This window comes from Chinchilla lanigera, unplaced genomic scaffold (genome assembly GCF_000276665.1).
Source record: "Chinchilla lanigera isolate Chin_1 unplaced genomic scaffold, ChiLan1.0 scaffold00040, whole genome shotgun sequence".
Lineage (NCBI taxonomy): Eukaryota > Metazoa > Chordata > Mammalia > Rodentia > Chinchillidae > Chinchilla > Chinchilla lanigera.
The window spans coordinates 4970565-4994866 of record NW_004955441.1 but is presented as its reverse complement, the minus strand read 5'-3'; the positions used below and the strand labels follow the sequence as shown (position 1 = coordinate 4994866).

Genomic DNA, 24302 nt, shown 5'->3' with positions numbered 1-24302 from the left:
GATACTTCTAAGTATGTAAATAACAGATCTGAGCCTAACGCCCAGATTTGTCCCCAAATGAGGGTACTTTTCCCACTCAATTACCCTACCACCCCATAGTTTCCTTGTCAAACTGTATAGGGTGTATGTGGAATGCTGCAACCAAGAAAACTGAGGTTTCATTTGTGTATGGCTATTAGAAAATCCATATGCCTTGGGGCTGGGGATTTAGCTCAGTGGCAAAGCACCTGCCTGGCAAGCACAAGGTCATGAGTTGGATTCCCGCTACCAGAAGAAAAAACTAAAAAAAAAAAAAAGAAAAGAAAAGAAAATCCATATGCCTGATTCAATTAAATATCTACTTGTTAGATATCTAATGACTATTAATCTTCTATTAGGAGATTTTATTCTTACCTTTATCAAATGGATTGCCTAACAGGTAACACAATCAACACTTGAGGTAATATTCCCGGATCCTCAGTTTGTTTTGCACCTGTGGCTTACCTTTCTTCATAGAATGGTATGTGAAAGAGAATGAGGTGGATGAGTATTAAATAATTTCTTTTTCATGTGAATGGGAGGAGCTCTTCATTCTAGCTTCCAAACAACTCCATTAAAAGCAGTCAGCGCAGTGGGACAACCACGGAGCAGAGTGATTAGCAGAGTGATCAGCATGGCTACATCCAAGTTTACTGAGTATATTGATGATGCTTTAGAAAAATCAAAAGAAACTGCACTTTCTCACTTATTTTTCACCTATGAGGGGATTCCTTACCCAGTCACCATGTGCACCTCAGAAACTTTCCAAGCGCTGGACACCTTCGAAGCCAGAAGCGATGACATTGTGCTAGCATCCTACCCCAAGTGTGGTAAATAACACCATTTCCTTTAACTACACTTTTCCTACTTCTTCGCTTGGGGAGGGTGCAAAATAAAATTGGGAGAAAGGTGCTTCATCTCTGCACGAAGCTAGCTGGAAATCAGTGAGGAGCACGTCTAAGATGGTTAAGTACATACGTTATAAAATAGACTGCTACAAGTGCTACATTGAAAGCCCCAATGTCTGGAGATGTCTGTGCAGAAAAGCTATGGGGGACGCTGGGTGGCAAAGGCAGTGGAAGTGGGTCTGGAAAGATGAAATACAGAGTCAGAAAGTCCAGTTGCTACTGAGCCTGACAGTCATAGAAATTTTCATCTTGATATTTGAAGACAAAAGTATGGATTTTTTAATCATTTATATAATGAGTTCCATGCAGTAGATTATTTTTTTAGGATCAAACATCAATCCTCCAGTTTTTCAAATCATTTTTACAAAGGTCCTTCATCAGTGGAAGAGAAGACGTTAAAAATCTAAATTATCCTATTTTACATGATCTACTTTTGACTTTGTAGCTGTTCCTTACTAAAGCCAATTTCATTTAACATTTTCCTTTCTCTTAACCAACTATATATATTGTATAATATATTGAAAGTGTATTAGTTATTGCAATTAGGGATATATATGTGATCCAAATTATTTACTCCTGGACTGGGGGTGTAGCTCAGTGGTAGTACACTTGTCTACCATAAACAAGTCCCTAGGTTGGCCTTAGTACCACCAAAACAAAAGGAAAAAATGTATACACTACTGTAGAAAATATTCATCAATCAAAAATAGTACTATATAGATATTTAATAAAAAATATGTTCTATGTCTAGAACACAACACTGTTAAATAAGAAACATAGTTTAGATTTAGAAAGAAGCATTGCCTCTTGTTAAAGGAGGCATCTGAGAAGAAATAAAATAATTTGAATTTTAAGACAAACTGGATTTTACACTAATGTTTAGGTAAATGCTGAACTGGAAAATGTAGCTCAGTGGTAAAGTGTTTGCCTGGCATGCATGAGGCCTTGGGTTTGTTTCCTAACATGACCACAAAAAACGCAAATATTGTTTTATGCAAAACTGTTTCTTTCCATAGTTCAGGTGATTTCAAACACAGAATAAGAAAATGTACACATCAAGGATGGTTGTAGCTTTTTCATTGTGCATATGCTAAAGTAACATGCTTTTCAAATTCAAGCTCTTTAGTGAGCTTTTATTGTCTGGTTTTTCTTATAGGTTCAAATTGGATTCTCCATATCGTCAGTGAATTAATATTTGCTGTTTCCAAAAAAAGATATGAATATCCAGAATTCCCAGTACTTGAATGTGGAGACTCGGAAAAATATGAGGTTAGTACTAACAGCCTTTAAGCTGATAGAAAATTACCATAGAAAGATTTCTTCCATTTCAGAGATTCTTTAGTGTGAAGTTCAGAAACTGTAATACTTACAGTTATTGCAATTTAAGATGTGCTTACCATATCCTCAGTAGTTTTCAGGTATTAACATTTTTATCACAAAACCATTCTCAAAAGAAAACTTAAAGACTTGCCCAAAGCGAAGTGCAAGGCAAACTTGAACGCACACTTTCTGATTTGAGCTCTTAAAAACAACACTGTGTAGTCATCCTTGTTCCTTTTTATTTTAAGTAGAAAAGAAAGCTGAACAATTTCAGAAAATGAATTAAAAACAAAAAAAAAAGGCTTTATGTCTGAAGAGAGAGACATGGGAAGAACGCTAGTAGGAAACCCCTTTCCTAATGAGTCATGCTTTCCAAATTTTACTTTTATTAGTATGTGTTTGCAGTATAGAATGATTACATTCATCATGGGAAGTTGGTCCATGTCCGTGACTTGTCTTATTTCCTTCTTACACCCCCATTACTTTTGATTTCCCTCTCTCAAGTATGACTTTGGTGCATGTGAGGGGTAGGTAAGAACCAAATAGGAACTAAGAAATCAAGTCACTGATATGTGTGAAAATAGTAACAGGTCACCCTACTTGTTATTATTCACTTTCCCATAGGTTAGTACCCTCCCAATAGAACTGGGCCTTGGGTGTGATACAAGGTGCTCAGCTCCCTGCCCAGGGAAGGGAGTAAAGAGATAGGAGGGAGAATCTGACTGCAGGCCTTAGCACTTGGACAGAATAGGAAGGAGGAGGAACACACACACACACACACACACACACACACGAGAATGCAGTGGGAAGGAAAAGTGGTCTCAGTTCCAGGGAACCTCTCCACAAAACCTTCAGAAGTGTTCACACCAGCATTCCCAGGTACACAGGATGATGAGACAGAAAGTTACTATGAAGGAAGACACTGGATTGGGACTTAAGAGACAGCTTCTGGAAAATGACTGTGACGGCTGGCCTGATGAAAAATACAAACATAAAAGCTAGAACCTAGGTGCAAGAAAGTCTATGTCCATGGACTGGGCAGAAAAACACTGAGGGAGAGAGATATTCAAGGACTTGGGGCAGGATGAGGGGGGGCAACCACTGAATCCTGGATCTGGTAGGCAACAAAGGATCCTATGGAGACACTGGAAGGGCCAGAAGCCACGTCAGCACCTTGGATTCCACACTTGTGAGGGCCATCTGTGCTAAAGAGCTCGTGATAGAGGCTGAGTCAGGACAGCCTCACACATGTAGGCAGGATTGATGGCCAGGATGGGTTTTTCTTGAGACAGAGTCTTACTATGTAGTACAGGCTGGCCTTGAACTTGCTTATGTAGCCCAGGCAGGCCTTGAACTCACAACCAATCCTCCTGCCTCAGCTTCCCAAGTGCTAGGATTACAGGTGTGCACCACCATGCCCAGCAGTGGTTAGGACTTTTAAGCAGCTTCCTCTTAATTGAGAAACTTCGTCCTACGAAGAGTGCTAACATCGCCATCAGAAATGATGCTAATACTTGTCCCGCATCCCAGCCCCTCTGTTCAAAATATATCATGCATCCCCGGTCCCTCTACTTGTTATTTATCTTTCCCATGTAATCTTACGATACAGTATTCACCTTTGTTGCTATCTATCACTTATGCCTGAAATATAGTTTGGATGCTGACTTGTAATATTTCTCAGTATTTATGGGATTGTAGCTCCAGAGAAGTCTATTCTAATTTCCAAACAAGTTATGTCAAACAATACTTTGTAACATAAGCTATTTGTAAGTAGGGAATGTCCTGAGATATTGTTTACTGACATTGGGAACAGCTTTCTAGAATGCATAGGTTTTCTATAAGCAAGGTATGATAGTTGGTCTTCACACTGTTTACAGCTTGGCTATATTACACATTTTCAAGAAGATAGTATTACATATTTAGTTTCATGACAGTTAACTTCCATTTTCCCCTTGGATAATTTTTCTAATCCTTTTAGTAACTTTGCAGTTTCTCATGTGACATACTCCTTTTTGCCCATGTAGTTTAGTAGAAACAGTACTCTATGACTTAATCTGAAAATTACCGCCTCTGTGAGTTTCCCTAAAGTATTTAAAACCTCAAAGGCCATTCCTAATCTCTAAAATGGGAGTTCTGTTATCTGCTTGAAAGGATCATTGTGGATGGATGTAAAAGTTCTTCAAACATTAAAAAGTATAATTTGATATAAATCAGATATTATCACTACTAATCACTCCTTGGACCCACATCATTGCTTTAAATTGCTTTTTGTTCTTTAAGTCTCATTTTTTATCCCCTCGGTTGAGTTGAGCTCTCCACTACGTTTTTACTAAACAATTGGTTATAGATACTTAAATAGCATTTTATCACTTAAATGAGTAGGTATTTTGTGGTTTTGACTAAGTTCTTGTGAGCTCTACAAATATGGCATTGAAAAATTTCTAAAAGTTTGAATTTAAGATAAAACCCTTTACCCTGGCAAATGCAATAGAAAACCTTATTTTTAAAAGTATCAGTAACTCATGGAACTCTTCTCAATGGCACAGTACTTGTTTAGCATGTGGGAGGGCCAGAGTTTGATCCCCAGTCCTGAAAAAATAAACACAAAAAAATCAGTAAAAATAGATAACAGAAAAAGAATCAATCTGACATAAATTTCTCTTGTAAAATATTTCTCAGATATTTAAGTGACCTGGGACTTTTGGGTTCTACTGGAATATTTTATTTCATGGAAATTTAGCTGGCAAAAAAATCCTAGATGTCAAAAAGAGATTTGCAAAAACTGGGAAGATCTGACTATATTTTTTTTTCTTTTTGGTACCGGAATCAAATTCAGGACCTTGTGCTTGCCAGGCAGGTACTTGTACCACTGAGCTATATCCCCAACCCTATTTTTGTTAAAGACTTTGAATACTGAAGGAATCCAAATAAGTGGAAGAGTGAAATTCAAATTATAAGCTGTCTTGAACAAAATGGAATCAATATAATTATGGAAAAGGTTAAAAAAAAACTGTAAGGGACAACAAGATGTTGACAAATGGTAAGCAGGACCACACACTCTCTCTGTCTTTACCTTGTTGTATATATTTTTAAGAGAATGAAACAGTTTCCATCACCAAGAATTTTGGCAACACACCTCCATTATGACAAATTACCGCGGTCCATCTTTCAGAATAAAGCCAAGGTGAGTGTCCCTTCCTACTAATATTTGAATCTTTAACTTTCATGTGTATATATACTGGCTTTGGAATGTGCATGTGACACTGTGGGAGGGATTGAATCCAGCACCTCACACATGGTAGGCAAGAGCTTGATCACTGAGCGATGGTCCCACACCTCTAGATAGAGGTGCTTTGAGATACATAATGAGTATGGGCCTCATCACAGAATTTTAATAAGTGAGATGGAAGATTTTGTATTTTTTTGTTGTTCCTTCAGATATATTTGCTGTATATGCATGCTACAACGCATTCAAGTCAAATGCATTTTCAGTTAGGATATAAAACACAGGCATAGAAGGGAATGTTCAACACTGCAGCATTTCATAATTATTTTATAATTTAGAGATTTCACTGAGATATTTAGAGTAATAAAAAATATAGCTGGGTAAGATGAGTAAATTTTTTCTTTTGATTCTCTTTGGTGAGCTCTTCACCTGAGATCTGAAACTATTTTGTTTCTGTGTTTCACAAATAATAAAATTTATATCATGCATACAGAACTGTCTGTGCTTTGGCTGTTCTTATCATTTGTTTAAGAATCTTCACTAATCACTATTAATGTATTTCATATAATTACTGGTTTTTACCCAGGCATTTTTGTTTTCTGTCCCCCACTCTCCTGCCTCACTGCTTATTTCTCGGTGCCTATTTTCTCTGTCTCAGAAGAAATGGACCAGAATGAGTTAAAATCAAGGCTTAAACTCTCAAATACCACAATGAAGAATGGGAGAATAATGAGGACACAGAAAGAAAGGCAAAGGAGGAAAACAGATGTGTTAACTCCCAATTCTAAGAGATAGGAATAAAGGACAGGAAAAGGAAGCATAAAAGGGAAAACATGAGAGAAGCAGACTTAGGAATAGCAACCTTGTGGCTATGGTACAAGAATTCTAGGAGCTGAGAACAGGTGAATACCCCAAACAGTGTCACTCTAATGCCCATTAAGGTGCCTGAATTCCACTAAGTGGTTGTCTGGCTTTAGACTGAGTACCTCCAATTATAAAGGAACTCCTTTATTTCCTAAACTAGCTTTGAACAGTTCTGTTAAACAGTTTTTCCTTATGTGAAGAATCTAAAAAAAAATCAGAAATAGGACTTTAACATATAATTTCCCCTTTTTAATGTAGTTAACATAATCACAAATCTAAATTGCTCTTAATGAGACTCTGAATGATTCTGTAAGAAACTGAGCTGAGATAATTCATGAAGCATTTTAGTCTGGAGCATGCAGGCTCGTGAAGAGCACCATTTCTGCAAGAACATCAGGGCAAAGGAGGAGCAACAGAATGATAAGAGGCAGATGATGGAGATTTGCCCATGCACCAACCAACTGGCCCTCACATTTCACGTTCATATCCGTGAAATTATGAACTAAATATAGCTTCCAATGACAATGGGTTGGAAGAAGGGTGAGTTTTAGATCAGGGTTAAAGTTAAGACCCAAGCCCATTTAACTGTATTACATTTGATTCTGTTAGTTTTAGTTTATTTCTTTATTTTGAGATCCAAATCCCCTCTTCATTTCATATCTATGAATTTGGTTCAAAAAAAAATAGCTCTGTATCTTTACTTTGCTCACTGGTGAAGTTGACTAGACAGGTTTACATTCATTATTTACCCTTTGCATTAGAGTGCTCAGTCAGTTTGATAAGCCGAATTGCTCCTGCTTCTTCCATTTCTCACAGAAGAAATCAAACGCCCCTCAATCTACCGATGTGGAAACCATTTTTCCAAGAAGTCCTGGGATTAGTCCGCAGGGACTTGCTCTTAGAGGCCCCCCCCGTTGCTCCCTGCTGGTCACTGCTTCTGCCTCTGTGTGGCCTCTAATCTACAGAATCACAAACTTGAACTTTGCCCAATCTGTGTCTTCCTCTTTCTGAAAGTGAAATGAGTTCTTCCTGCTTCCAGTCATCTGACCTCTACTGTGTTATTTCAGAGTCCTCCGAGCTCACTGACAAGCTCCGCTGTGTGTCCTCCATGCCCTCAGCTTGATTAGAAAGCATCCGAGCAGAAGGCCTGAACTCGGGTGCAGCAGCCACGCACCCTCCGCCAGTCCTTCAGTTCTCTTGGGTTTCAGTTTGCTCATTACAGTGTTTTCTTCCCACTTTTCAGGGGGGTTCTGGTTCATTTATGCCACTCACAAGTATCACCTTGCCATCGTCTCTCACCAACCTTATTTCCTTGATCCTTAACATTATTGTGTCATTTTTATTGCATTTGTGACTTTGGCCTTTCAGATCATATGCTTGGGACTATTCTAGAAAGTTACTGTTTTTCTTATATATCTTATATATCCTACATATATATATATCCTACACATGCCTTTCTTCTATCTAAACTCATGACTAGCGAAAGTCATCAGCTACAACATCCACCTTCTTCTCCTTTCTTCCTCCATCCTCCCTGGATTTCCTCATCTGTTATTCTTACTGTCATTCTCTCTATATTAGCACAGTTCTATAATATGCAATGGATACAATGACATTGCTCACCCTTTTACTTTTCAAAATTTAAAAACACAGACATAAGTAAATTAACTTAGCTCTTGCTCCCTAGATATTGGTGATATTTCGAAACCCTAAAGATACAGCAGTCTCTTTCTTTCATTTCCACAATGATGTCCCTGATATTCCAAGCTACGCCTCCTGGGATGAATTCTTCAAGCAGTTCATGAAAGGACAAGGTACAGCTGTCAGGAAAAGAATTCTCACTTTAACAGATAACTGTCTAGGCCGGGGATATAGCTCAGTGGCACAAGTGCCTGCCTGGCAAGCGCAAGGTCCTGAGTTCAATTCCCGGTACAAAAAAAAAATCTCTGATAACAGATAACTATCTAAATGTGAAACTCGATGGTACTTTGGGGTGTGGAAAGAAATAAGATTTAAGAACCAAAAATTACATTAAATACAGTTTTATGGCACCAATTGTTTTGAGCATCCAATACAATGCATCTTAAAATAATCTGAATAATTTAATGTTGACTATAAATACTGTGTAGCTATAAAACAGATGTGGGGCAAAAGACCTTCAATAGAGTCGTAGACAAAGGCATTTTTAGTTGTTTTTCCTTAAGTCATTGTATAACACAATGATAAAAACTAAGAAGTTCTTAAAAACCCTAGCTCTGAGCTACTGTACCTAAGATATCTGTTTGCCAGAAAACAAATGTTTTTGTTAACCATGTTAATATGTTATCTCTGGTTATTGAAAACTATCATTTTACATCTACTAATTTTTTGGGTACTAAATTAAGTTTATATATGCATGATTTCACTTAAATGTCATAGCAAACTAAGGAAGTTCCCTATTTACAGGTGAGGAAACTAATCAAGAAAGTTAAATCGATTGTCAGTTGTTCCACTGCTCCTCAGTAATTCTGAGAACAGTGGCTAGATGGTGATAAATACCCCCATGAATTAGTGGTGGTTTGGAGCCATTACAGTATAGTAGATGACAGAATTGATGACAGAGGCCCCTAGAGGAAAAGCTGTTGTGAGTTAACTCTAAGAGAACCACTTTCTTAAAAAAAAAAAGTGTTGGCCAGGCGTGGTGGCACACACCTGTACTCCCAGCATTTAGGAGGCTGAAGCAGGAGGATTATTGCAAGTTCGAGACCAGCCTGGGCTACAAAGTGAGCTTAAAGCCAGCCTGAACTGCATAGCAAGACTCTGTCTGAAAAACACCAAAAATAAAAAAAAAAAAGTGTTGATTTTTTTATCGTGTATATTTGTGTGCACAAGATGCTTTCACTATGTGTGTACAGTGAAGTGATTATTACAGTCAAGCACGTGAACACAGCCATGTCACGCATCTACCTTGCTGTGTATGCAAAAAGAACACTAAAAATCTACTCTCTGAGCAAATTCTAAGTATAACATATTACTAACCGTAGTGTTGATGTTGTACGTAAGAGTTGTGAACTTATTCATAACTGAATGATTCAAAACTATAGCACTGGAAGTCTGTACCCCTTAACCTGCACCTTCCCGTCTCTTTCCCTTCCCCACCCGTGGAAAACACCACCCTCCTCTGTTTCTATGCATTCACCTTTTCTTTTCTGCTCTACACGAGAGATTATGTAGCATTTTTTCTGTTAGCATAATGTCCTCCATGTTCATTCATTTTGGTGCAAACAGCAGGGTATCTTTCTTTCCGAAGACTTGGTAGTGTTCCCTTGCATATATAAACCTTGCAGTTTCAAAGGAGCATATTGAAAGGTGATCAGCACAACAAAATTCACAACATCCCACATGCATGGACACTAGATACCCTATTGGCTCCCAAGCAAAAATCAAATATAGGGGTTGAAAAAAGAAAAGCCCATAGAAAGTACCTATGAAGCACCATTACGAATGTGTTGGTTCAGAGGCAATTGAGGCAAACCTGAAATGCCACTCCACTAATAACACAACACATTAAATAACAAGGGAGTTGTTATCAGCAGGACAATTTACTTTACAAAATACATTCTTTCAGCATAATTAGTTGATTGGCAGTGACAAGATGTAGCAAAGATACCATATTGCATTCACTAGGATAAATCCTGGTATTTGATTTTAATTCTTAAAGAACCCTATGAGGATAATACTATTCTTATCCCTCTTTCATAAGGAAGGAAATCGAGGCAGGGAAAGGTCACATAGGCATTAAGTAGTAGAGCTAAAACTTAAACACATGCTGGGTTTGAACTTGAAATCCTCTTACGCAGCCTTCCAGAGTGCTAGGACTACACGTGTCACTACACTGGCTATAATTGCAACAGCAAACAAACACTGAAACGATACCCAGGATTTGGAGGCAGATTTACTTTACATCAGCAGACACTGATTGGGATCATTCCCAGAATATCAGGCTCTGATCTCTGATGGTCTAGAGCTTATACTCATATAATAGGTAAGCAAGCAGGAAGCACAGAGGCAGAATGGCTTGTCAGTTGGGGATGGGTTTATACAATATGCATCACAGTGACCAGCTGTTTCTAAGAGACAGGAGCAACCGGAACTGGAACAGGAACTCTTACCTGGGCAGCTAAGAAATTAAAGTATACTGGCTGGGGGGAGGCATTTTCTGTTACCTAATGACCCCATTTTACAGATGAGGACAGGAAGGTGAGATGTTTAAAGCATTATTCAAAGTCACACAACTCATAAACAACAGAGCTAATCAGTGTCTAGAGCAGCAGCGTCCAATGTGGTAGCCTTGAGCCATGTGACAACTGAGTTTCTGAAACTGACTCCATTGGCTCCCTGCTTCCTCCAGCTAGAAAGCTCGTCCAGGGCAGTGAACTTTGTCTGGTTTGTTCATAGCTTTCTCACCATAGCTTTATCAAATTGTAATTTAGGAGCTAACTCTTCCACTTTATTTAATTTTAATTGATTGAAATTTAAACTCAAGATGGGTACTCAATTCAGTTATTGGAAAGCTTTTAGCTACATTTTTACTAATTGGATGTGTGACTGTTTTTGCAAATTTAAGTTTTATGAAATCTAAACACATACTAAGTATTGCTAGTAGCAATGTAAGATCATTACGTTTTATTTTATGTTGGAACGATAACATTTTTGGACATATTAGGTTAAATAAAGTATTTTTTCTGAGACAGGGTCTCTGTAATTCAGGATGGCCGTGGCCTTGAACTCACACCAATCCCCGTCTCAGCCCCCCAAGTGCTGAGAATCCAGGTGTGTGCTGCCATGCCCAGCAAATCAAGTAAAATGTTAAAAGCAATTTTACCTTTTTGTTTTGCTCTTTTAAGTCACATGTATGGGCTTGTGTTGTATTTCTTTTGGACAATGCTGGTGTAGATAATGTTTTCCTAATTTCTTTCTCAGTTTTTATGTATCATTTATTATTATTTCCTAGTTTTCATGAATATCTTATAGGTTTTTTGTTTTCTGGGGTTTTTGTTGTTGTTGTTTGTTTGTTTTTGGTACCAGAACTCAAACTCAGGACCTTATGCTTGCCAGGCAGGCACGTGTGCTGCTGAGCTACATCGCCAGTGCTGTTTTTTGAGACAGGGTCTTGTCATGTAGTTCAAGCTGGCTTTGAACTCACTATGTAGTCCAGGCTGGGCCTGAACTCACAGCAATCCTCCTACTCAGCCTCTCAAATTCTGGGATTAGAGGCCTGTGCCACCACACCCAGCTGCCTTATTTTTCCAAATAATTTTCACACTTTGTTTACTTGTGTTGTTTATGGAAACTGTTCAAGAAGCTAAGAAAATAGAAATTGAACAATGGGACGGGTGTGTATCACCTCTTCTGGAACAGGGATTTGTAATAATTTATAAACATCTTGTTGAGCTTATACATAGTTATGGCTTCTATTTTATACCATAAATTAACCATCTGGCATTTACCTCAGTTATGTAAAATCCTTATGAAGTTTTTCCTCATGTTTTTAGTTTCTTGGGGAAGCTATTTTGATTTTGCAATTAACTGGAACAAACAACTTGATGATGAAAATGTCAAGCTCATATTATATGAAGACCTGAAAGAGGTGAGACTATGATAGTTAAGATTCTAGAGAAAGATTTATTATAAACTACTACATAAAACATTACTTATAATGTCTGGTTATATGAAACAATATAGTGTTCAACTTAAAAACGTTCCAGACATGCAATATAGTGCTTGAAAAAAATCCAGCCACACATACATGTTTAGGTTGTTTATTTAACAGAAATAAAATGAAGCTTAATAATTTAATGGCAACTGTTATATTTTCCCTTTATGATGGATAGTCCAAATTTCTCCAATGGTAATGGAAAAAAATAAGTAAGTCTCAGCTGATTTAATTGAACATACATTTGGTTATTAAATGCTTTTTGCCAGTTAATAGTCTTTTAAAAATTGTTTATTCACTCAACAAACATTGAGTGAGATACTTCTCAGCATTGCCTTAGGCCCAGGTGATAAAGCTATGAACAAACCAGACAAAGTTCACTGCCCTGGACAAGCTTCCTTTCTAGCTGGAGGATGCAGGGAGCCAGAATGATAAATAACAGGTGCAACAAAATGTAAAATGTATGTAGTATGTGAGAAGAAATAAACACCATAGCTGTTTAAGTGAAAACTGGAAATACCAGGGGTGGGGAATTAGAATACTGGACAAATCCCAGTATCAAATAGGATGGGATGAGATGTCTCCAATAAGGGGATGTGATTTGAGCACCAATTTAAAGAAGGTGAGAGAGTGAGCCAAACTGGTAACTGGAGGAAGGGCATCCTTGGTGGAGGAAGCCAGCTGGTGTGAAGGCCCTGGGGGAGGTGGCCTGGTGTAACTGCGGTACAGCAAAGAAACAGATATGCCTTGGCCAGGAGGAGCGAACCAAGGGAGCATCGCCAGTGAGGGCAGAATGCAGCATAAGGAATGGTGTGGTGGGCCACTGATATGACCGTGGCTTTCACTCCAAGTGAAGTGGAAGGCACTGTAGTGTGGAAGAGTGACAGGGAGAGATGTGTTTCTAACAGAATCATGCAGCTGATGCTGGAGAGTGGATTGGAACAATAGTATCTCAGGGAGACCAGTGAAGAGACCACTGCACTAGTCCATACTGGGGGAAATGGAGACACAGACCAGGAAGGGACAATGCAGATGATAAGAAGTGGCGGAATTCTGGATAAATTTTGAAGGATGAGGAGCCAATATGGTTTGTCACTAGAATGGATGGAGGGGAGGGTAGTAAGAAAGAGAAGTCAAATAAGGTGTCAGTAATATTCAGCTCAGTATAAGAGCTGAGTTGCCATCAATCAAGCAGGAAGTGATGCTATGTAAAGCATGACCATGGGAGAAACCAGAGGTTTGGGATTAGATAGAGAATTGAAGATGTTTGTTGTCCATATAAAAAGACCAAGTAGGCTGTTGAGTATAAAAATCTTCAATGCAGAGAAAATAGGAGAATCAGCAGAGGAGACAGAAGGTGTGGCTAGTGAGGTATGAAGAAAACCAGAGCTCTAGGTCCCCACTGAAGAAAGCATGTTAAGGAGAAGAGACTATGTCAAAAGCTTCCAATGTTGAGTTAAAACCAGTTTCCTGTGACACTCTTTTAGAAAGTAAGTACAACTAAATCATCCCTTCTGCTGACAGGATGCACTTATACCACATGAAAGAACATGCTAGCTTAAGTTTTCTCTCTAGAAAAATCTTTCTGAAACTTATGCTCCACAGAAAACCAGTTTTGCCCCCAGATGTTAATTCTTTGTGGAGATTGGAAAGAGGTTGTTTACACAAATAGATTTAGGCAGTATGGCATTATATAGCCAGCTTCTTTGGAGAGTCACTTTCTATATTGGTATATTAAAGACACCTTGAGAGGTGTTGTAAAAATCATCTTAACCTTTATCTAATCTGAAGAATTCTAAATTTATTTGATCTCAACTTTCCCTCCTCCTCTTCTTTCCCCCAAGAAACATTTGTAACTATTTTAAGATGTATTAGTGTTTTGTAGAAAACAGTTCAAGGAACTGTTCTGGAAGATTTATGAATCTCCACTGGTCAGGCACAGTGTTGGGTGGTTCATGATTTGCAAAGGCAATTAGACAAGATAATTTTCAAGATTCCTTCATTTTTTATGGTTCTAAAAATTAGACTTTCCTGGTAGAATTAAGCATTAACTATAAATCACATTCTGGAGAAAAGAGAATTCAAATGAACATGTAAAAATACATTAATTTTTCTCAGCTTCTCTAGGCTAGTGCTTTTCAGTGTAATAAATATCCTAGATAAAATTCCAACCTACTAATTGATGCTACATTATGGCTTTTATCTAGATGTTCCCCAAAGCCTTGTGCACTCATAGGTAGGGCTTTTTAAAGGTGGCTAGATCGAGGGTGTGTGACACTGGAATTAAGTATGTATGATAACTAAATGGGTTCAGTATAGTTCAGGTTGTGGATAATGGAAGCCCCATCCTGGTTGTGGGTGGCACCAAGTAATAGGTTTATAGCCAGGATGGAATGTAAGGGGAAAAAAGGGAAGGCAGGCTGCTGCTGCTCCTTGCTGCTTTGCTGCCTGATGCCTGCTTTACCATGAACTGTTTCTCCTCTGCAATGTCCCTCTGCCATGGCACCTGCCTTGGAGCCAGCTGACTATGGACTGAAACCTCTAGAAACTATGAACTCAAATAAACTTTTCCTCTTATCTTCGTTACTTTTCTCTCATTGCTAAGAAAAAAACCCTGATATCTAAAATTAAGGAGGGAAAGGTTTATTTACCTCAACAGTTTGTGGAGATTTCAGTCTGTAATCAGCAGGCTCCAAGGCAGGGTGGCATGGAACAGGGGCAACAGTTCAAAGCAGAAAAAGTCAGCAGAAGTAGCAAGAGTAAAACAGGGGAAGAGCAAGCTTCTTTTCCTCCCTTACAGTATAAGCAGGCTATATCCCCCTAGGGTGGGTATAGCACTCACATCATCTCTGTACCCTCCTCTTGCACAAACTGAGGATGTTTACAAAGTGAAGACCCTGGCCCTGCTGAGCTGCTTAAACTTGTAAGCTTCTCAAGTTGACACAATGTATCAATCTATACAGTCCTTTAACTTGTAGGTATGGGGTGTCATGTCTCAGCAATGAAAGAAGTAAGTAAGACATGCTACTATCATTATACTTTAAATAAAAGTCATAAACTGAAACATTAAAATACAATCTATACAGAACATCATCTAATGATACATGAAATAAAGTATCAAAGTAAGACTGACCAGAGCTAAGCAGATGAACTAGAGGTAAGGGTGAACGAATCCACTCTGATTTAAGAGTCTATCTTTGTTCCAGCATATTCTCATGGAAAGATGTTTATCTTTTAAATTTTCTGTTTTCAGAATCTGGCCACTGGCATAAAACAAATAGCTGAATTCTTTAAATTCTCTCTAACGGGGGAGCAGATTCAAACTATCTCCGCCCAGAGCACCTTCCAAGCAATGCGAGAAAAGTCTCAGAAGACACATGGCGCTGTGGGTCCCTTCCTATTCCGCAAAGGTAAACCTGCTTAAGTTTCTGGGATATTGTATCAATTAGGGAATGAGTTTGCATATTACAGTCAATCCAAATAGCTTTATCTTAAATAAGACAGGGTTGTATTTTCCTCTTTCTTAATAAGAAGCCTGACTCTAGGTAGTCCAGAGCTGTAACTAGCTGCTCCACACTATTTTCTTGTTCCTTTTGCCTAAGTTTGTGCTACCCTTCTGCTTGTGATTTTGTCATATTTTACACCTTGTGAAAGGCAGAAGTTGGAGCCACACCATAACATTCACAGTCTAAGTAGGAAAAGGGAGTCATGTATGTTAGCTAAATGAATGAAATGGAAGAGAACTTTCCTGGAAGCCCTGTTTAGTAACTTCTGACATTTCGTCAATTACTCTCTCCCTGCAGTAGTAGTTAGACATGTGATTTTATTTTTAAGCTGGACACACTACTACCAAATGAAAATCTGGATTTTAATATGGAAGAAGGAGAAAATGGATGCTGGGTGGGCAATTAAACATCTCTGACACATGATTTTACTGAATTTCATTCTTTTCAGCTCTTATGGAAATACATAATTATAAAGCTTAAGGATTGCCCATTCAAATTTTTATTTTTAATGAAAATATACCATAACAAGATTTGAAGGCAGTACATGCAACAAAGATAAGCTAACAGTAGGTATTTATCGTGTATTAAACACTTCATTGGCATTAAATTTTGCTACAAAAAGGATATAAAACCCTTAATTTGGGCTGGGGGTGTAGCTCAGTGGCATAAGTGCTTGCCTGGCAAGCCTGAGGTCATGAGTTCGATTTCCGGTACAAAAAAAAAAAAAATCCTTAATTTTACAGAGTAGAAAAGGCTTCAAAGTTCAGGGATATTACTTTTCTATTGTCACACAGCTAATAAAAAGAGTCAAGATTTGAGCCTAATCTACATTATTCTACCTTCCTTTTTCAACTGAAGACCCATTTTAGAAATCCAGTGTGAATGGAACAATGAATATAAACCTGTCTTGGTTTGAGTCTTCATTTACTCTAATTTTATGCTTTGTTTTATTATCTTGAAGGAAGTAGAAATACTACTTTTCTATACATTGTTCACCAAGTGCTATTGACAATAGAAAAAATTCTAAAGTCAATAATAACAGTTTAAATTTTTTGATGCTACTTGACGAAAACTCAGGAAGCACAAAAAATGTAGAAAAAATTAAAATAAAACACTAAACAGTTTTAAAATGTCATCAAACTTTGGAATTTTTTGTACCAGAGGCAGGTTTTACTTGACATATTTCTTCCCAGCCTTATGCTGTTAATGTTTTATATAGCTGATGATATTTATAGTTTGTTTTATTTCCCTGATAGATCATAACCACTTTCTCCTGTTATTAAACCCTCTCTTTAAACATACATTTCATTTTGGGAGGAGTGTACCAGGAGTCAAACTCAGGACTTTATGCATGCCAGGCAGGTGCTGTGCCACTGAGCTATATCCCTGGCCCCTAAACATACATTTCTAAGAGCATACAACATGAAATCTATAATTTCCACCCAAACTATGCAAAGATTCTGAAGAGAGAAACAATATGCTCTAATGTCAGGCAAAATTACCCTAAATACCTGACATCTTAACCAAAAACCCTGTCAAAAGCTAAGTTTTCAATGGTATTTAAATGTCAGGTATTTAAAGTATTTGAAATACTTTCAATGGTATTTAAAGTATTTGAAAGACTTTAGAGACAGGAAAAAAATCATTCTCAAATACTACAATTTTAGATTCCCGTATGTTTGGAGAGAAAGTAAGGATAGTTGATCATTGAGACTGAGACAAATCTTCACTGTGTGATATGAGGAAAGCATGCCACCTGTCCCACCACTGATGGGGAAGCCCCGGTAGTATACATTTTACAAGAAAAATTACATCAGTTTTTAAGATTAATTTTTATTAGTAGATGTCTGAAGTACATGATGCTTACACTTCTCGTGTGGAGTGGTACATGCTTACACTTCCCATGGTACGTGTCCATAACACATCTTAATTTCTTTTTGCACCCTCTCTCCTTCCTCTCCCTCCACCTCTTGATCCTCTTCCCATTTGAGAAAGATCTATCCTCCTACTTCCTCTTGTCTATTTTTATTTTGCACTTTATTAGTTTCCTTATGTAAGATAAACCATGCTATACTTAAGCTTGTGTGACTGATTTACTTCATGTAACAATATGGTCTCAGGTGCATCCATTTTCCTACAAATGACTCAAGCTTTTCTTTATTGCAGAGTAGTACTCCACGTGTATGAGAACTATATTTTCTTTCTCTGTTCATCTGTCAGTGGATACGTAGGCTGCTTCTAAGATATAGCTGTTACATATTGTGCTTCTGTAAACATGAGTATGTATGTACACTGTAGTAAGATGTCTTAATTTTTTTATTTTAAAGAGAATAAAAAATAAGAAAAAAACAATAAAAACTACACAGAATTTCAAAACAAGATGATAGGAAATTAACAATGGTTGTCATATTGAATATGTTTTATCTTTAAAGTAGTTGTTCAGATTACCAGATATCAAATAATTAAGCATTAACTGTTCCTTTCATAAACCAATAGAAATTATGTCTAATCCATTGGGAAATATACCTAGAAGGGATATAGCTGAGTCAAATGGAATTCTACTTTTACTTTCGTATAACAGTGCTACTCTGGCACAAAAAACAGACATGAGAATCAGAGAAACAGAATATGGGACAGAGGAACAATCTCAGACACATTCAACTATTTAATCTTTTCTTCAGGGTTTTTAATCATGAAAGGATACTGGATTTTGTCAAAGGTTTTTTTCCACATCCATTGAGATGGCCATGTGATTGTTGTCTTTGCCTCTGTTTATATGGTGTATTACATTTATTGATTTGTGTGTGTTGAGTCATCTATGCATCCCTGGGATAAAACCTACTTGGTCATGATGTATCTTGTGCTCATAGGTGGGACTTTGGGGGAGGAGATTGCACCATGAGTGTGTGATACTCATCAGTGGATTGGTGTATTGATAAGTTTATTGCTAAATGTGATGTTGGGAGTGAAGCAGGGGAAGGAGATAGGCCACAGAGGGTGTGGCCTAATAGGGTCTATCTCCTTCCCTTCTCGATCCCTCTCTGCTTCCCACTGCCATGACATGAGCTGTCTCTCCTCTGCCACATTCCTCTGGCAAGCTGGCCTACCTTGAATCCAGTGGACTATGAAACCAGTGGACCTCTAAAACTGTAAGCCAAAATTAACCCTTCTTCCTCTAAATTGTGGATGTCAGGTATTGTGTCCTAGTAGTGAGAAAAATAACTAAGACAGGTCTTTTTGATGATTTGCTATTTTCTGTTGTCACTATCTTGAGGATTTTTGCATTTATATTCATTAAAGAGACTGGTCTACAGTTCTCTTTATTGGTTGGGTCCTTGGCTGGTTTTGGAGTTAGGGTAATGGTAGCTTCCAGGAATGAGTTTCGGAATACTCCTCTTTCAATTTAATTAGAGTTTTCTTGCAGGGGAGGAGTTTTATGAGTATTGGGGTTTTATCTTCCCTGAAGCTCTTGTAGAATTCAACAGTGAACTGATCTGAACCTGGGCTTTTCTTAGTTGGTAGGGTTTTTCAAGTTATTGCCTTCATTTCATTGTCTAATATTGGATTATTCTGGATTTTTATATCATCTTGGTTCAGTTTTAGTAATTCGTATGTATCTAGGAATCTATCCATTTCTTCTGAATTCTCCAGTTTATTGGTGTATAGGTTTGTGAAGCAGTTGTTAATAATCTTCTCCATTTCAGCAATTTCCAATGTGATTTCTTTCACCTTTTGTATTTTACCTAATTGTATTGATGTGAGTCTTTTCTATCCTTTTTTGTTTGTTTGTTTGTTTGTTTGTTTGGCTAAGAGTTTGTCTAGTTTGTTTATTCTTTTGAAAACCAACTCTTTGGTTCATTGATTCTTATATTGTTTTTTGGTCTGATTTCATTGATTTCTCAACTCTTCATAATTTCCTTCCTTCTATGAGCTTTGAGTTTGGATTGTTCTTGTCCTTCTAGGCTCCTGAGGTACATCATTAGGTTATTTGTTTGGGATTACTCTATTTTTCTGATATGGGAATTCACAACTATAAACTTCCCTCTTAGGACTACTTTCATTGTATCCCATAAGTTTTGTTGTATTGTACTGGCATTATCACTTAGTTCTAGAAACTGTCTTTTTTCGTCCTTGATTTCTTCTGTAATCTATTGTTTGTTTAAAAGTCTGTCATTTAGTTTTCATGCATTTGCATAATTTTTGTGCTTTGTCTTTGATTTTTATCTTCATTATGCTATGATCTGATAATATATATGGTATAATTGTAGTTCTTTTACATCTACTTAAGCTTGCTTTATTAGTTGGTATGTGGTCTATTTTGGAGAAAGTTCCAAGTGTTGCTGAGATAAGGGGTATTCTGTTGTTGTTGGGTCGAACACTCTGTACATACCTACTAAGTCTATTTGTTCAAAAGTTTTATTCCACTCTGATATTCCTTCGTGGTTTTTTGTCTAATTAATCTATTTGTGACAGTGGGGTATTGAGGTTCCCTACTATAATTGTGTTTATGTTTATCTGATCTCTGAGTACTTGTTTTCTGAATTTAGGTGGGCTATGGTTCAGTGCATATATATTAATTAACTGATGTCTCTTCCTTTTGGATCATTCCCTTAACTAATATGTAGTGACATTCTTTGTCTCTTTCAATTAGTTTTATGTTGAAGTCTACTTTGTCTGAATATAGGATAACTACAGGTGCTTTTATAGGTTCCTGCTGCATAAAATAGTTTTTCATTCTTTTCTTTTTAGCCCATGTGTCTTTTTTGAATAATTATGTTTATTTTTTATTTTATGAAAAAATAAAACAATTTAATAACAAAGTAGTAAGAAAATTTTGTGTTAAATGTGTTTCTTGTATGCTGCATACTGTTGGACTGTTTTTCTTGATTCATTCTGCCAGTCTGTGTCTTTTGACTGGGGAATTGAAACCATTCACATTGAGAGTTATTACTTATAAGTCTGATTTATTCCTGTCATTGCCTTATTTTCCTATTGCTGATTATTTTTCCCTTCTATTTAACTACTCACTCCATCTGGTGCATTCATTCTATTAGACCTTTTGTCATTGTTAGCTTTATTGTGTTTTGCTAGGGTATCCTTGATAATTTTTTGGAGTGTTGGTCTGGTGGTCATGAATTTTTTAGGTGCTCTTTATCATGAAAATATCTTATTTCTCCATCAATTGTGAATGATAGTTTTGCACAATATATTAGCCTGAGTTGGAAATTGTTTTGTTTTAGGACTTGAATCCCTTCACTTCAAGCTCCCCTGGCCTTTAAGGTTTGTGTTGAGGAGTCTGCTGTAATTCCAATGGATTTACCTTTGTAAGTGATTGCTTTTCTCTAGTTGCTTTCAAAATTCTATTCTTATGTTAGACTTCCAGGATTTTGACTATGATGTGTCATGGAGAGGATCTTTTCAGATTATTGTTATTTAGAGTTCTCTATGCATCAGTTATCTGTATGCTAAATTATTTCCCCTTATTTGGAAAGTTTTCTGCTATTATTTTAGTAAACAGCTTTTTTTATATCCCATTTATGGGATGTTCTGATTTTTCACTAAGTCCAATTAATCTTAAATTAGTCTTCTTTGTATCATGTGGGAGCTGTTGGATCCATTTTTCATGTCTCTTGTTGTTTGTAAGATACTTCTCAGTAACTTGTCACAGATAACAGTATTATCCTCTAGTTCTGACCCTCTGTCCTTATATACTTTTGATATAATTTTTAATCTCCTTAATTTTTTTGAACCTTTTTATGGACTCTAACTCTTTCCTATGCTAGTCATTCATGTTTTACTTTGTTTTGTTTAGCTTTGCTAGCTTTTTATTAGTGTCTTCTGTGGACTTGTTAATCATTTTGTTTATGTGGCCCATTATCCATTTACTTATATTTTCTATGAGCTTGCCAAATGTCTTCTTGGTCCATTTTGATTGCTCCTCTGATATCACTCCTCAAAATTTGGCTCTGTAGATTTTGTTTTTTTTTTCCTTTTGATTCCCAATGGATTAGCTTTAGGGGAGTTGGGAGTTTGGGAGCAATTTTTGCCTTGTCTTCTTATCTTTCTTGCTGTTGTTGTTGTGTGTGTGTGTGTGTGTGTGTGTATGTATTGAAACTTGCTGGCTGATTATAATGAAAAGCTTTGTTGTTAGTATGGAGCCAACTTTAGTTAAAATCTACTTTTCACTGGTTTCCTCTGGGCATGGCTTACTATTGGCCCTTGCTTCTATCCCAGGGTTCAAAGACCTCTGTTTACTTGGCACAGGAAGTTACAGCATATTTGGCCCAGCACGCACTTCTCCAGGAATGGGCTGCAAGATTGTTAATGGCACCAAGGCAATACAGATATTGACATTCCAAGAAAACCAATTAATAGTAACAACTATGTCACTTTGGCTATAGTCATAGAATCAGCATCAGTTATAGTACCAAAGGCAAACTGAATGCTGATAAACCCTATGGGCCAATAATGTATCACATTTAACCATAGAAAAGAGATCTATCATTATAGTATGAATACAAAGACAAACAAAATATTGACCTACAGTGAATATCTAGTAAGTGGGGCAACTTTACCTCTACTAACAATAGAACAGTATTCAACAGTAATAGCACAAGTTAACTAGCTATCTAGAAATTCATGAAACTTAGTAGTTATACTAGTAAAGGTAGAAAGGGTGGGAAGCTGGAAAATGAGAAAAGTAAAATTCTAAAAATTAATCAGTGGGATATGAGGACAGGAAAGTGAGACACGGAGGTCTTATTGAGGAGTAAGAGAAAATGAATAGTTTTAGAAAACAGTTTCAGGAAACACCAAACAAGAACATGAAGAAAAAAGAAAAAGAAAGCAAAATATAGTAAGGAAGAAAAAGATAAGAAGGAAGGGAAAATAGTTGAAAGGGGAATAGAGAAGAGAAAATAAAGCAGAAAAAAAGGTCAAAAAAGAAGAAAACCCTCCAAACTCCAAAAAACCTAATGAAGGAAAGAAAATAATAATTTTTTAAAATTTTAAAAAGGATTGAGTGATAGAAAAAAAATTCCCCTGTGTTTGGATGACTGGTTTCTTTCCGGGATCTGCAATCTTGGAATCTCGGCAGTCACTATTTTTCCACCTAACTTTAGGGCATATGGATTTTTGAGGTACCTTCCTGAACCACAGGGCCTTCAATCCATTCACCCCAGACTGTGGTTACCATCTAAGCAAAGGCCTGTCCTTGCTCACGTTGCTAGATGAGAAACGATCAACCTCTGGTCTTGTTGAATGTAGGCCACAGGGTGTGAGTTCAAACTGACGTTTGCACTTAATATCAACACTCATGGGGTCTGGTTTCTCTCTGTTGAGAGAAGGACCATGTCCTTCAGCCTAAGCTTACACTGGGGGTGGGGGGTTCTATGTCTAGCCCAGTCCCTCTCTGCAGTGGTTTCCTGTGGTTATCTCTCTTGTGCTCGAGGGTAACACTGGAGTCCCTGGCTGGCCAGGTCTGTACTTTCTCCCTGAGTTTGCTAGCTTTCTGGGTTTACCTTTTCTCCCAGACATTATCCTCATCCAGGATCAGGTGGCTTGGTCATTCCATGCCACTGCTGCCCTATGCCAAGGGAACATAAAATGTAGAGCTGGCTCAGAGTTGGAGGATGGCTGTAGCCTTGTGTTGGGAGACACTAAGTGTCTAGCGTGTCCCTGTTTGCTTGTATTGGGATGGGAGGTAAGACAAATTTCTATGTGTCCATTCTTATATTTCAAAATGAAATACTGCATCCCCAAAAAGGGTAAAATTAGGGAGTGTGGGTGATAAAATCGAGAAGAAATATTCTAACACAGGTCTGCCTCCAATGTGTTTTATGTGTTGTAGGTGAGGTTGGTGATTGGAAAAACTTGTTCAGTGAAGCTCAGAGCAAGGAAATGGATGCAAAATTCAAAGAGTGTTTAAGAGGCACTTCCTTAAGAGCAAAGCTGAAGTATGAATCGTATTGCCAGAACTGATTCTGGCTAAGTCAATAGGGCTGGATATTTTCTTTTCTTTAATAATAAATGCATTTAAGTAGTTAAATAATAATTTAGTTAAACCATCAACTAATGATAATTAAATCTGAATATTACAAATATACTAATATAGTACTAATTTAAATTTGTCCACTTTATAAAGAAAAACTGTTTATCTTTCCCAAAAGAAGCTATTGTTAATATGCTATATGTGAACTTCTTTCATGCTGAATTCACACAACAGCATAACAAGATGCTATCAGAAGTATATACCTACATATGTGTCTGAGCACAGATGAAATAGTTCTCCAAATGATATTTTGTTCTTTCCTTGGAAAACTGTTTCTCTTTTCTCACTATAGATCAAAGTACTTGTAGTGGCTATATCAAACTTATTGTTGGGTAAAATTTAATTCTGACTGTATATTGACATAAGATTAATAAATCATACTGTAATTCAGTAGAAGAAAAGTGCATTGCTCATTTACTGTGTAAATGCCATGGTAGTAGGCCCTAAAAAGGCTCTATTCTCAAGGAGTTGTTTATTCCTAATACAACCTTGAATTCAAAGATAAAGGTAAGAGTGTGTGTTGTTCTATTATAAAGGTTTTTCTACCCTGGAGCCCCAAGTAGTTACATGGAACCAACATAAGAAAGAAGTGAACATTCTAGAAAGAATCTCCTTGTATGCCACCTATCAACCCCTTAATAATTCTTTTTTTTGTTTGCCATTGCTTGTTTGCTTTGCATAATGATTACATTCATACTGGAGAGTTGGCACCTGT

General features: G+C 37.2%; 1 protein-coding gene across 1 annotated transcript; it reads left to right on the top strand.

Annotated features, from left to right (window-relative positions):
• The first annotated feature begins 647 nt into the window (after positions 1 to 647).
• On the top strand, positions 648 to 23584 carry Sult6b1 (sulfotransferase family, cytosolic, 6B, member 1). Its single transcript, XM_005390867.2, has 7 exons — positions 648 to 848; positions 2083 to 2195; positions 5341 to 5430; positions 8024 to 8150; positions 11871 to 11965; positions 15285 to 15441; positions 23387 to 23584. Exons 1-7 carry the CDS (start codon positions 653 to 655, stop codon positions 23515 to 23517), a joined length of 909 nt encoding a protein of 302 aa, XP_005390924.1. The 5' UTR covers positions 648 to 652; the 3' UTR covers positions 23518 to 23584.
• Positions 23585 to 24302: the final 718 nt, after the last annotated feature.